The sequence below is a fragment of the Hyalella azteca genome, unplaced genomic scaffold (genome assembly GCF_000764305.2).
Source record: "Hyalella azteca isolate HAZT.00-mixed unplaced genomic scaffold, Hazt_2.0.2 contig3126, whole genome shotgun sequence".
In the NCBI taxonomy this organism is placed as follows: domain Eukaryota; kingdom Metazoa; phylum Arthropoda; class Malacostraca; order Amphipoda; family Hyalellidae; genus Hyalella; species Hyalella azteca.
In genome coordinates this window covers 76907-92043 of record NW_025933379.1, presented here as the reverse complement: position 1 = coordinate 92043, position 15137 = coordinate 76907, and the positions used below count along the sequence as shown (strand labels likewise).

At 39.3% G+C, this 15137-nt stretch overlaps 2 protein-coding genes across 2 annotated transcripts; both read right to left on the bottom strand.

Moving 5' to 3' along the window:
* Positions 1 to 8523: 8523 nt before the first annotated feature.
* On the bottom strand, positions 8524 to 12510 carry LOC125179609 (zinc finger protein 775-like). The gene is made up of 5 exons (XM_047885796.1): positions 12505 to 12510; positions 11780 to 12077; positions 10975 to 11123; positions 10299 to 10418; positions 8524 to 8847 (listed from the first exon to the last, which is right to left on the bottom strand). Exons 1-5 carry the CDS (start codon positions 12508 to 12510, stop codon positions 8524 to 8526), a joined length of 897 nt encoding a protein of 298 aa, XP_047741752.1.
* On the bottom strand, positions 12507 to 15135 carry LOC125179611 (zinc finger protein 628-like). Its single transcript, XM_047885810.1, has 2 exons — positions 14138 to 15135; positions 12507 to 14016 (listed from the first exon to the last, which is right to left on the bottom strand). Exons 1-2 carry the CDS (start codon positions 14162 to 14164, stop codon positions 13552 to 13554), a joined length of 492 nt encoding a protein of 163 aa, XP_047741766.1. The 5' UTR covers positions 14165 to 15135; the 3' UTR covers positions 12507 to 13551.
* Positions 15136 to 15137: the final 2 nt, after the last annotated feature.

Genomic DNA, 15137 nt, shown 5'->3' with positions numbered 1-15137 from the left:
TTTCAAACATTATGCTGATTACAAGGAGCTTTTCATGTAGATGGGTGTACTGCGCAATAATCTTCCTCCCTATCGAAGTAAATTACCATTGAATTTGTTTATCGACACTTGGTAGCATTTTGAGTTTGAATTATCTTTGAACGTATTTAGATTTCACGAATTTCTCATTAATCACGAAATATCTCGAGATTGATGACCTTCATCGATTGATGTTTTTCGCTCGGTATAATTTGCCACCAATTTATGAAATTGATTCATTGACGCATAATTCATGTGATTGGTTTCATCTTACAAATTACTGGAGATTTTCCTATGACAAGCGAGACTATCGCATTACGTTTGATGTTCAATCGTTGATTGCATCGCTTGTGATGTTTCGTTTTGTCTGATCGAGCAGCTCGGCAATTGATGTTTTTGCGTAGGCAGAGTATGGCGTTACATGTATCATTAACACCGACCTGCATAATATGGTAAGATTTAAATAAACTACTTAATATATAACACGTTGAGTGCGGCACGATCTGCCGGTGTATTGCAGGATCTTTTTCCGGACAAATTCCGCGATTTTGTTTTTTAATTACGTTGGCAGGAAAAAATGTATGCTTTCGGTACTTCCTTATTAAATTAAAAAAATAGCAAAAAAACATGAAATTTAATTTTCACACCGGAACCTACAAATTTACTAGTAAATATTTAATAATGGGACTTTTTTGTCTGCTGACTTGGCCGTTTCAACGCCATCTGACAACCCTGGTTCGTCGTGACGTACTCAATGTATTAAAAAATATATAACTCAGTACTCACTGCAGTGAGTGACAGAGAGCGCATTTCTCGTCGACGAACACGTGAAGGCACGGACGGACAGACAGACAGACGAGCACAATAACGCATTTTTTTCCATAAATGAGAAAATGCGCTAAAACAGCAATCCTAAACTTGACCGTCGCACGAGCAGTGCGAATAGCTTCGTTTGGACTTGAGGCCGCGATAGCAAAGTTTTACCTGTGTTTTGACCAGCCTACGTCAGAAGCTTGGAAGAAGGCCTACGCAAAGCAAAAAAAAAAAAAGCCTGAAAATTCAAGTATAGAAACTCCCTGAAACATCCAAAGATTCTAAATGAGAAATTAACTCTGCAAAAACATGACCAGTTGAACGACCGTTCATCAAATACACAAAATAAACGTGAAAATTGACAGAAGCACGCACGGGCGGTGGAGTTTTAATAGTTTCAAACATTATAATGATTACAAGGAGCTATCCATGTAGATGGATGTATTGCGCAATAATCTTGCTCCCTATCTAAATAAATTACCACTGAATTAGTTTATCGACACTTGGTAGCATCTTGAGTTTAAATCATCTTTGGTCGTATTCTATAGATTTCACGAATTTCTCATAAATCACGAAATATCTCGAGATTAATTACCTTCATCGATTGAAATTTTTAGCTCGGTCTAATTTGCCAGTGATTTATGAAATTAATTTATTGATGCATAATTCTTGTGATTGGTTTCATGTCACAAATTACTGGAGATTTTCCGATGACAAGAGACACTATCGCATTACGTTTGATGTTCAATCGTTGATTGCATCGCTTGTGATGTTTCGTTTTGTCTGATCGAGCAGCTCGGTAATTGATGTTTTTGCGTAGGCAGAGTATGGCGTTACATGTATCATTAACACCGACCTGCATAATATGGTAAGATTTAAATAAACTACTTAATATAGTTCAATTATTCGATGTTATTCACTACAGATTTGAAACTTTTAGATGATCAAAAACCCAGGGCTCTACATCCGTGCTCCGTGCGAAAAAAGCACAATTGGTACATGAAAATTATCAAGTAAATCGAGGCAAGTAATTGCTACGAAACCAAGGGGTTTAAGCAATATAAGGTTTCAAACGTTCGCCTGGATAATAAACACATATTTCAAGCAATTATTTAGGCGTATTTTATTCATTTTCATAGTAACTTTTAAACTTGAACTACAGTTACTGAAAAATAATTTTCTCTGGATAAAATCAATAAAAAAGGATAACAAGACAAACATTTATTCAACAAAAATATATTTAGTCGTGTATTTTACAGTTTTTACAAAAGATCATTTTTTACAAAAGATCCATTTTATCCAAAATGGATAAAAGTCCATAAACTTAAGAATACAAATAAACAAATATCGAGCGTGATTCCAAAAATAAAGAGAGCAGTCTGTGTTCTGAATGTATGAACAGTGAATGAGAAACAAACAATAAGGATTAAAAATGAAGAACCGCTGATGGCAACCAATAAGCCCAAGAATGTGAAATTACTCGTTTCAAACTGTGAAAATAAAGTGGTTGGTGGTTTCAACCTTTTCTCGTGTAAACGATTCATATTGTTATGGACTTTAAAAACTGTACAAGAAATCGCGTAGCCTGAACGTACAGAAAAACAAAATGATTGATTACGAATCAAGCATTTTGCATGATTCGTAGCTTGTATCTCTTTAATTAATCATGCAACATTTCGTTGTCAGGTAGCGACAGTGAGAGATACCACAGATAAAAATTTTTAATTTTGAAGCAGAGACTGAAACACGGAGACAATAAAAAGATAAGACTTTTCAGTTTGCAGGAACGGAACGTGGAAATCTTGGATTCATCATAGTATTTTTTGCTAATCATTAAAAATGATTGAAAAGAATGACTTTCAGAATAGGGAGTAAATCAGAGTTAAAAAGCCTATCTGAACTTAACATCGTCAAGTGAACGTCGAGCTCCAGCAATTAAGATTGTAAAGAAGAGAACATTTCAGGATGAAGAGCGGCAATATGTCGCTTGATGCAGCTTCTGTCTGATGTTTTGAATGCACAATACTGGCACATGAAGGGCTTCTCGCCAGTGTGCGTGCGCATGTGACGTGTTGCGTGCCACGTACTGGGGAAACGCTTCGAGCAAACTGGACACTGGACGCCGGCAGTCTTCAAATCTTCGGCCCGAGAAGCACTCCGTCCATCTCCCCAAGCAATCTCCGACACCAGGTTCAGCGCCGAGACTGAATAATTTGAGGCTTGACTCGTGATCTTGTCTCTGGATAAAGACGAAGTCATCTGAAAAAACGGGCAAAAATCAAAACGTGAACTCAAGCAGCTGGGCGAAATCTTCATGAAAATGATAGGCTGGTTATTCACCAAAAACTGTTTCATGACTACAGAAAGATAGGCTCTCCCAGTTACCTTCACCGATGTGCACATTATCTCTGATGAACAGTCGACCATTTACAAATTTTGCACAGCACACACCATCCGTTATGTGAAGTTCGCTGAAATATATTCACAACACACATAGGGAACTTTTGTTGTGAATTGATAATATGGTTAATAGGAAAATTGCTTAAAATTGCACGGCAATCCACTTTTTCATATAAAATTGTCCATGCAAACAAGCAGGAGGGGCGTGACAAATTTTCCGCTTTCAGGGCAAACATTATTAATTTCGCTGACGACAGCAAAATTGTCACTAATTTTGAGAAAATATTACATATCAGCAAACTTATTATAGTGTCGACAAGTTACATGGATTTTTTCGTGCATGTTTTCAATCGTTCTCGATGTAATTGAAATTTAAATAACACATATTTTGGCGCAGCCAAGGTAAGTTTTCGTTCGTTGTCCATTAGCGTTGAAAGTGGTATAGAGACGGATATTGCCTAATTATTGGCTTTAATATTTTATCCCAATGAAGCTGTTATCTGATTTAGGTTGAAACGTGGCATGATAAATCCGTGTCGCAACAAATGAACTTCGATTGTTGCGCTGTCATTGCGGAAGGCCAAAAGTTTTGGCGGCTTTGTTTTAGATTCTCTGATTTTCATGCCATATTTTTATTTTCACAGAACGCATAGATCAACGGACAGGTTCTCGAAAGGACAAAAATAGTACGGATATATTAGCAAAACATTCAATCATTAGATGCGGCTCGCGATTTGCGCCAAAATCTGCCGGGTTAAAATTACTCCATATTAAATTAGCAGATCATTTCAATATTATGATTTTAAATTTGAAACAAATAAATTTGTTATTTCTAGCATAAGGTTTAGGCGAAGAGAAATCAGGAAAAAACGGACAAGGTTCAGGCATAACCAGTTTTTCACAGTATTTTATATCTTATGTGGATATACTTAAAAAGTCCATTTAATTAGTTGAATTGCTTCTCAAACTACCACGTGGATAATGAAAGGGTGGTTCGTAGGAAGTTTTACAGTATGCTTATAATATTACAAAACGCAATTATATTCGTTCAAGTTATTACAAATAATCTTGTCATATAATACGTCTTGAAAAATTAATAAATGTTCTGAAGACTATGGCATTTATGATCAAGACTTGGGTCAATTACTGTAATATACTTTTTTTCGATGAATTAATTATTGTAGAAATGAAAATATCTATTTACTTCATGGGAAATTGTTTGAACTGATTTTCTGTCAGGGGAAAAAGTCTTTTGACCAACAGGTTTTTGCATCGTTGAGACCTTTGTTCAAAATCGCGGAGCCTTTCATCAATTTACGAGGTTGGTAATTTCATGCTAATGGTAACAAGGTCAATTATTAGATCACTACTCGAAAAGTTCACACATACCATAAGCCAACAAACCGTTAACAAAATAATACAAGACTGCGAACATAAATGAATGAATTGAGTGAACGAGGATACTCTCAATAAAAAATTAGGGCAAATTTAGGAGTGAGAATAAGTTGAATACGAAATTTTATTCTGCTTAGTGTTTCAAAACAGCGCCTGCGCCACGACGACTAATGGGACACGTGCCAAAATTGTTGTACAATTCCACTCATTTAAGAAACAAATGAATAATACAACTGAAAGACAGATAAAAACTATATTTATGCCTCATGAACTGGAATGAATGAGGAACATGAATATCTTTCCTCATTTCAACCTGGTCACTCTGAAAAATAAGAGAGCAGCGTAGCTACAGTGTCACTAAATTCACAGGGTAAGTCGCTAACGGGTGCTTTCTAATTAGGTACATCCACAAGGGAATTATCTTCCATAGAACCCTGATCGAAATTGAGGCTGTTTCGATGCTTGTTGTGAATATGTCTCTGCAGGTTGCTGCTCTGCGTCGCCTTGTAGTCGCAGAGCAGACAATGGTAAGGCCGCTCGCCCGTGTGGATGCGCATATGGCGCGACAAGTTCCGACTATGCATGAAGATTCGACCGCAATACAGACACGCCGCGCTGTCGTTTGAACCGTCGCCGGCGAGAGCAACCGTTGCGTCCGAACTCGTCGTTGAGGGCGATATGGGTGCGGCTGCGGGCAAACTCGTCGACTGATTAACTCCGGTGCTACTGTGACTTCGAGGAATGACACTCGAGGTTGAGGCCTTGCCAGAGTCCGAAACATACAGATCGCGTCGAAACTCATGTTGGTGGCGATTTCGAAGACCGCCCAGAGGTGTAGGTGAAGGAACTCCTAACTCGGTCATCTGCAAATGAAGGTGGCCATTACTAGAATGCTCTCTAAAGAGACTTCACGTAGTAAATTACAATTCGAGAGAAATTAACAGTCTGTTAACACAAAAATCCATGCTTAGCACTATTTAATGACCGAAAGAGACGCACAAGGTTCTGAGGTTATCATTTAAAACATAAGCATCGAGCTCCCTGCATATTCCTCAAAAACTTATTTACAGGGCACGGAAAAAGATGAGCCCGTAATTGTCACCATATCATCTGTTAGTTTAACCATTTGTCGTTTTAGACGCAAAGTGCACTCAGTTTCCTACCGGATCCCATGTTATACTTTGCAATTTGATCTAAAGTGTGCTACTACTTTCGGACTTAAGATGATGAATTGTATTATTTCGCTCCCTCTAAAACAGCTGGAATCTTCATTTTTAGGGGCGTGACATGAAAGTAGCCTTTTTCTACTGCTAAACTTTGTAATGCTAGAAACCAAATCAGCGCCGGGAACCAATGTCGCTTCAATATAAGATCGAGTTTTGACAAAAATATCTATTACTGCTAGGGTGAAGAAAAAATAGTTCAACATTTTAAAACGATTTATTGGGAAAAAAATCACGAGGTAAACAATTCAATCGCAAGTTTCCATAACCTTTGGAAGTGCAATGGAACTTTATTTCACTTGAAGCTCTCTTTAAATTCACAGACACCAGAATTTTATATCCATTTGAAATACTAATGCATCGAATGGGTTCAGTTTTCGTTAAAATTTTAAATGGTCTAGGCCTTATCATAGCTGCTTCAGCGATGCAGATAAATCCACACAAGTTAGGTTTGTTATTCTATTTTGTTCGGCACGTCAAAGTTGATAGGCTAATACGAAGGAAAACCAGCACTGCGCATTTATTAAACTCAAAAGTACCACTAAAAATCAATATGGATGGCAATAAAGTTGAACTGATAAAACTTCTCGAACGCGATCCAAATTGTTATCAGCTTGTAGTTTTAGATCTAATATTTGTGGGACTGATATTTTTGAATCAAATTAACGACTTCCTATTTCTCATGGCAATTTCATTCATGAGTTACTCGCTATTCGAATATAACCAATATAAGGCTAAATTGACCAGGAATTTAAAAGTAAAGAAAATAGCCAAAAAGTTCACAATTTCTTATAAGAGAAAACGTTTCGGAGTCCAGCTCCGAATTTGCGACTTAAGCAGCCAAGTGATTTTAATACTTAAGGCTAAATTGATGTACTCTGCTATGGTAAGTTCAGCATTACTGCCACGTAGTAAATTAAGACGGCGATACTATCAAACTCCGCCCATAATCTTACAAACCCCTATGTTAAACCCTGAAATACGATCATGAAAATAATTCATGACAAGATGGCCGCGAATTCCGGTCCACAATCTCAACTCCTTCAGACGACATACCGTACCACCCAACTAGCAGAGGCGATCGGCTTCTGGAGCCGGCGCACCGTCGACGATATCAGGCCGGTGTTTGCAGAGCATGTGTCTCTTCAAGTTATTCTTGACAGACGACCTAAAGTCGCAAAACTGACAAGCAAAAGGTTTTTCTCCAGTATGAATTCTCATGTGCCTTGTCAAGTGCCAAGAACTAGACAAATGCTTGAAACAAATCGGGCATTTGAAAAGTGACGTGGCGGACGCCAGTGATGCGTCGATGCTGCCATCGGCGCTGCCAGCAAAGCTGTAGTCGAGTGCAGGAAGAAACGCGGCATCAGAAGACTGAAACTCGGAGCCAGCTTTGCCGATAGCGAAGCCCGGGAACAAGTGGCTCGAAGCTGAACGATGAGCCTGAACAGAAGGAGAAATGTGAGCTTCAAGCGGCTGCTGGGAAAAATTATAGAAGTAGATTCGTCCGACACATGGCACGATTGTTTTATCACATGTATTTGAGGAATTGTGAAAATTTTTATACCTGTTGCAGCAGCACGTGTTGTTACGATGATAAGTTTGTGATGCTTGCATATTCTGTAGTTTAAATTTTTTTAAAACGCAACGGCAAGAGTGCACTTAAAGGAACAAAGAAAACGAAAATTAATCTTGGTAGTATATTAATTAGGACAATCAAACTGCAAAGCAACGAGGATGCAACAGAATGATCGCATTTGAGGTAGACCCGGGCAACCACTTGAATCAGATGCTTATAGGTGTTCACATTCACAAGAAACCTTAAGAATAGCAAATCTAATTCCTTTGTGACCGCTGCATTGTCATTGGTCAATATTTGACAATGATTGCGAAGTAATTTGGCATTTTCGCATCCTTACACAGACGAGTTTTCATAACTTATCTACAAGATATATTCAATTTGAAATACTAATTTCATCTGAACTAGACTTGAATTGCGATCTGTATGGAAATTACGACGAACTTCTTTTTTTAATATAGAAGAGATTTAGGGTATTGATTCAATGCACTTTGCACACTTTTGACTGATATCAAAACAAGAAAAAAATGATATAGAGGTTAAGAAAATTTGCTTGTGGGCGAAACAGTTGCAAATTGAGAGCATGAAGTCAACATTACAACTCAGATATTTACGTGAAATCAAATGAATTCACTTCGTCTTTTGTACTAAACTAATGATTCCATTTAAATTCAGGTTTTCATTCACGCTGAACATCAGAATGAAGCAACTTGATCTAATTGGGACATTTTTTGGCGAATATCAGTACAAGAAAATATGTATTTACTAAAAAGCCTTTGAATCGCACTCGTACGAAAAATAAATTATTCACTCATAGACTAGCGCTAGTCAACAGGAAAAGAATTCTTTAGGTCCGTTGAACAAAATTTCAACCAAACAACGACTCGGTCGTCGTCAACGGGTTCAAGTTCATAGCCGCTACGATCCTACTGAAAGTAATGTTGGCATGGTTAAACCGTAGTTTCATACTCAGTGGTTATATTTACTAGGGTTAATATACAAGGCCGGCGAGCACATGTTCAGAATGGAGAAAAAACGAAATTGTGAGATTTCCTGGCATTCCAAATTTCGAGAAGCAGGCGCTGTGTGTGCCTATCAGGCAGTGTTGACTCCATGGACGAATTGGATGTGTCGGGTGAGGTCTCCGCGGTACTTGGCTTTGTGGGAACAGTGGGGGCAAGAGAAGGGCCTCTCGCCCGTATGAGTACGCATGTGTTCCTTGAGGCGTGACATGAACGAGAACTTTCGAGGGCAGAAGTTGCACGAGTAGGCCTGTGATTCTCCTACGGTAGCGAACGCTGATGAAACCATGGTGCCGGAGGCGACCAAGGCAGCGAAAGAGGACGACGATGAGCTCGGTCGAGGACTCTTGTTGGCCTTGGTTGCAGCCACAAGTCCTCTGCTGGATACAATGGCGTCCTGCACAGGAGGTACAAGTTTAGAGGACACGCCACCATGGACTGTACTTTCTAATTATCAGTTTTTAGGCGTACTTTACCTTGCTGGCGAAAGGTATAACTTACGCCAGTCTCACCACAAATAAGGATATGTTTTCCTCAACGTACGTAGATTCGTCAAGTTTCGTAGTTCGAGCGCACGTCACCTTGCAGCCTAAGTTCAGGTATGAAGTATAAACCACGTCAATTTTCGGGCGGATATAAATGCCGCACGCAAAATTTGCGTGGGCATCAAATCCCGGAAAGGCTTTCCATATGATTAGCTAACAACTCTTCGTTATCACTATGAACTCAAAAAACGCTAGTAGAGGTAGTGAGTGGATAACTTGACTGCAGTTTGTAGGAAGAACAAAAATCAAGCTTTTGCATCACTTTATTCACAATTTAAAGGCATTACAAAATCAGGTTGCCTGGAACCACAAAAATTATTTACGTCAGAATTCGCACCGTAAGAAGATTGAACATTGAGAGTTTAATACATCAACAAAAACTTTTTTTGAGAAACACATTCAGGTAACACTCAAAGGTTTTGAAAAAACTAATGATTCAAAATTACCTTCAAAGTAGATGCTATCGAATTCAACGGATAACCTATGATAAATCTCATCACATTTTCGATGAGAAAGAAGAAGTCAATAAATAACTTTAGATCGGCCTCAAAAAGATCGGTTACAACAAGCTCATCGCTAGGTATACAAATCAGCAATATAAAAAATGAGAAATTCCGAAAAAATTAGAGGTTGTTGGAATAAATCTTAGCAAAAGTTTCCTCCATGCAGTAGTCTTGTGTCATCTGACGCGAGGTCATCGTGCGATGGCAGCAATGAGGAGCTTGAAAATTTATTGCGTCAACTATAAGCTGTATTCTACAGAAGTCATCAGATTTTATTATTTGATTCTAGACGTGTTTCAACTATGAACGTTTTATAAACAAATGATCACATGTTTAGATGCCTAATCTTAAAGTACCTAGCATAATGTTTGCATTCCAATTCGTAATGCTTCGTATGATAATTTACAATTAACTTTGCCCATCGCTCTATTTTCATGAATATTTTCGTGCCGATACCACGTTGAGCACTGACAGTTCTCTCAGCCTGGCAACTTTCCAATTGGGAAGTCCGCAATGTTGAGCTGATGACGCAGGAACATGTGCCTCTTCATGTGGCTTTTTATGGACGCGCGATAATCACAAGCGGGACACTGGAACGGACGCTCGCCAGTATGGGATCTGATGTGGCGAACCAAGTCCCTTTTGCCGCCGAAGCGCTTGCCACACATTGGGCAAATTTTTTGAGATGTAGAAGCCGAGGCCCCAATTCCTTCCTCTAAGTAGGATTGACTTTGAGGAAGTGATTGTTCGCCGAGCAAGAACGGCATTTGATGACTCGAACTTTCAGGAGGAAAACTTACCGAGCTGGCACTGGTCCTTACACTACGGTTGTTCATCGAGATGGACGCTTCAGAGTGAATTAACTTGAATTCATGCGAGGGTGTCACTGAAACGTTGGAGAAGATCGTCCCTGGCCGTATCTGCAAGAGCAACAAGATCAGTTAGAGCTCGCCACGGTCACTGAGCGGAGCTGAACTCCTCAATTTTGTCGCTAAATAAGCGTCAGCGAAGGTCCGGTTGAGGAAAATATTCAAATTTTAAGTTCATTTTTGCTTTGATGAAAGGAGCATCACCGCAGCTGAAACGCTGAATTTAATGTAATCATCTTGTGCAAGAAGGAATTACTTGAACTGTTAATAATAACCGCGTCACCCGCCAGAAAATACCAACAAATATAAGACTTTACGCGCGATTCATGTATCATTGGGTGGTAAGAAAACCACTGGCTCAGGTGGGGGGCTGTTTGTCACGATGCACCATAAGGACGTGTCTCTTGACAGAACCTTTTTGACTTGCTTTGTAAGAGCAGTATGGGCACGCATAAGGTCTTTCTCCCGTGTGAACGCGAACATGTCTCTCCATGTGAGTGCGACACATGAAGGCTTTGCCACAGTACATGCACGTATAATCGCTAATCAACGGCTGGTCGAGATCTCCAACAGCCAGGTCAAGACTGGCTGAGAATGGGGTAGTCACGAGCGTAGAGAGACTGGCAACGGCTGCTGTATAAGAGACGTCGACGCGGCTGTTCTTTCCAAGATCTTTGAGGTCCTGGTTTGTAGATGTGGATGTGAAAGGAGAAGTAGAAAGTGAAGTGCTATTCTTGGAGTGGGGATCATCTGCAACTGCAGAGGGAAGTGCAGTTGATACTTGCTGCAGTCGCAGACCTTCTTCGTGCCTGGGCAATAACCCTCCAGGATATCTCGACATCTGAGGACAGATGAAAGATGGACATTATTTTCTTATTTAGTTTCCATTTTCCATTCGCTTCCCATAAAATAACATTTCTGAGACTTTCTGTAAATATGGGATATTGAATTGGTAAATGACTCAATGTTCACAAGTTAAGCCATCACCAACTGTCGTACGCCCACTATCGTACGCTCAGTCCTCCTGCCACAGAAGGTCATTTTCATCCTAGAAATACTATCTAAAATAAACAATTATAGAATTCGGACGGCAATAGGAAGTATAGGAATAACAATAAATACATAAAATTTAGCTAAATGAGGATTTATGCATCTATCACCAACTAGCAATCTTCATTAATCCTTTTTAGTCTGCAGTGATACTGCTCACTACCGAACCGCGCTTTAACTTTAAATCTCTTGTCAGTTACTTATTTCTCGTACGAAACTAGGCTTCTTGAACATCTAGTATCATAAATTCTTGTTTATCAACCGTAATTGTTAGCAAAGAAGTTATGTGTGCGAAGCAGTCGAGTCATGCTTGGCCAGGAAATGTTGTTTAAGTGAACTTTTCTGATTGGCGCGGTACGGACAATTCGGGCAAGCGAACGGTTTCTCCCCAGTGTGAATCATAAGATGCCTCTTGAAATCATACGACCGAGTAAAGTGCTTGCCACAGTCTTCATGAGGGCAAACATAGCCCTTAATGGTAGAGTAGCTTGAGTACAGTGGATCTGAATGCGTGAGTGTTGAGTGCGAGATATGCTGGGGCAGGTTCCAGTCGGTTGGTGTTCTGACAGAGTCTTTTGCGTTTCCACGTCGCGCCTTGTCTTCTGAAGGAGAAGTGTTTCGAGATGCGTCCAAGGCAATGAAAGCATCTCCGACAGGCACCTGCGAACAAGCGAACACATGAAGACTCACACTGTTAACTGACTTACGGAAGGCGAATCAAAAGTCCCCCTGAAAATATTCTTAAAACAATCACAAGATGACTAGTTTCGGAATTGCCATCTAGACAACTCCGGAATACCACAATCCCGAATCTTTAACGGTTGATTGTTTTCTTTTTGTATAATAATGCCAATAATTACTAATTTAAATAACAGAACTTGTACAACCAGTTTTTTATTTTGAGACGTCAGCGTACAAGGCACCATAAAAAGCTGTTAGCTTCACGACTGACTTGAATTCTCTGTCAAAATGCCAGATAACAGCGAAAATCGAATTTCAGTTTCTTTTTAAATATTTTTTTCTTCCGTTAAATTGTTCAAATTTACGCAAAAAATCTCTCTGTCAACATAGGAGAAATAAAAGATACAAGCATTTTAGAGAGTTTACTTTCTACATCACACTTACATGACTCGTCGATAATATTTTTATTTTCGCATTATAACGTCGCTTCAATAACAATGTGATGATGCGTAAAAAACAAGGTTTTACGCTGATTTGCTATTTGTTTGAGTTCTAATTTCAACCCTGATTTCAATGAATCACTTTTCATTTGTTATGTTTTACCGCTCAAGACCATTTTTTGTGAACTTACATTTCGTTATGAAGACGCACAAATGAATTTTATTTCAACAATCTCCAATTAAAAAATTTACATCTTCAACATATACAGCGGAATAAGTTTATTGGTACTTTAATGGGCATAAGGTTCACTAGAGATCAAAACAAGGATATCTTTATTAACTTCATACAATAAGGCAAAAGGTCTCATAGCTCCCGATACCTAAAAAAATATGGTAAAAACCAAATTTTACTAAAAAACATTCTTCACCCACAAGAAGCTAAACGTCTCAACTAGCCAGCGAACTGAAACTGGCAAGAAATTAAGGAATAGCCTTTTATTTGTGAGAGACAAAGAACAAAGAAGCAATAAGTGATTGGTAACAAGAACGTAGACGCTGGTGCTAGAGGTCGCATACACGGTCGGCCACCAACACGAAAAGAACGTAAAGTGCAAGGAACCATAGATCTTCATGGAAGCTTAACCCAAAACTGAGACCTGCAATCGAGTAGCACTAGCTCTGTAGTGGGTACTCAAAAGCGAAGCCTCGCGGGAGAATTTTTAATACGCTATGACAAGCACCAGCGAAGACCCAAGAAGAGGATAGCGTAATGAATCAATCGATATCAGGATCTGGATATTCTCGCGTAAAAGCCGCAACAAGCATTGAATTGCAGTAAAAATTTCACCTTACAATTACTAGCCAACAACGTTCAGCACTAAAAATTTGAGCATAAATAACTGAACGTCATTCCTGTACAGGAATTGTAATTTTGAATGATAGGTGGTACCTACGAGGTTTTCCAACTGCATTTCAAGTCCTTTACGGATCATCAAAAGTGACCTCCACAATTGTTATTCAAAAGTCGGGACACAGCCATGTTGCGACAAATGATGCTTGTTGAGGTCGCCCTTCTGTGTGGCGCGGTACGGACAAAATGAACAAGCGTAGGGTCGCTCACCCGTGTGAATACGAACGTGGCGTCGTAAATCAGACTTGCGCTTGAACCACTTGTCGCAAAATGGACAATTGTGACCACTGTCTTCACGATCTCGATGTAGGCTACTTTCCTCGCTTGGTTTCCAACTCAAATTTGGAGGAGGAGAAACGTTCTCGGCAGATGAAGAGAGAAGATGAGGCAGGGACGAAGTGTCATAAGTTGATCGATACGTCAAGACTCCGATAGCGTCTTTCTTGCTCGCAGCAGAAAGTAGAGAAGGCACTGTGCGACGCGACTTATCCGAGCTGATATTCTCCGTAGTGTATTCAGAAGGATTTGTTGCCCGAGAGTGCTGCAGTCGGGAGATCATGAGCTCAACCTGAGAAAGAATTGAACATCATTTAGGATGAATTAATGGTCGGATAATTGGTAATGAGTTTACGCTAGGTGCACTCCAACACTCAGTCAAGAAGAAAAATCAACGGAAAATGTTCACTCACAAATTTTTCATGAACATTCGGCGACATAGTTTCTCAATTTCATGAACCGGGTTTGATGAATTTTCTTTCTTCTGGCAGCTGATATTATGCGAGCACTTGAAGTCATTGCGGAACGCAGATTAGCAACATACTCGACCCCATCGTGAATGGCACAATACGAAAACTTGACCAGAACTTTCCAACACTAAATATGGCACAGAGTTCAATTACAATTTTATGTTATAAATAATAGCTTTGACAATGCATGCAATGATAATATAAGCAGGAATGGCAACAGACCGCAATTCTTTCATTTCATGTACTACATAACTATTTCCACAGTAGCGACCACAGTCAGAAAACTAGGATCTCAATTGGGTTAGAATTTATGGAATTCGTGCCAAGAGTTGTGACCTATACGCTGACCATATATATTATCGTATATTATCTCATCGGCGATTAATAGGATACGTTCAGCTCCTGAACTGAAGCATGTTGAATTCGCCCTGCAGTCGTCATTTTTCAGGAGTACTTCTTTTATGTTGTGTTGTGCTTATTTGGATGATGAAATTCTCAGAATTTGATTTCAATTTTAGTATATTCTTTTATGTTCAGTGATATTGTTACCTGTTACCTCACTAACGCTTCGTTATTGCAGCGGCTTTAGCAACGTTCAACGAGGTTATGTCCTTTTGATGGCAAAATCTGTTTAAAAAATTTTCACGACAGTTATTTATACTTTTAGCTTGACTATATAAGACCATTTTATGATTTAAAATGTATGATTTCTAGAAACTATTTAGTCTACTTTTATTCGACACGCACACATTAGCACACAAAGCTTGTGGCACGCTACACTCGTTTGCGCTAAGATTATTCATAATTGCGGTACTAAAATTTCGCTGAATACAATTTCATGACGTAAAACTGTAGGGACTTTTGAGGGCCACGATAACGCAAAATGGCGACTTGAAGCCATTTTGTGGAGCTCCAAATATTATGAGTAACGATGATGTGAAAT

Coding starts and splice junctions, on each gene's coding strand:
- LOC125179609 (XM_047885796.1), bottom strand. Junction 11,124..11,779: donor ACCGTTCGCTTGCCCGAATT/GTCCGTACCGCG, acceptor TTCCCTCTGCAG/TTGCAGATGATCCCCACTCC. Junction 8,848..10,298: donor TAAGGACCAGTGCCAGCTCG/GTAAGTTTTCCT, acceptor CCTCCTGTGCAG/GACGCCATTGTATCCAGCAG.
- LOC125179611 (XM_047885810.1), bottom strand. CDS start 14,164: ATGTCGCCGAATGTTCATGAAAAATTT. Junction 14,017..14,137: donor CGAATGTTCATGAAAAATTT/GTGAGTGAACAT, acceptor ATTCTTTCTCAG/GTTGAGCTCATGATCTCCCG.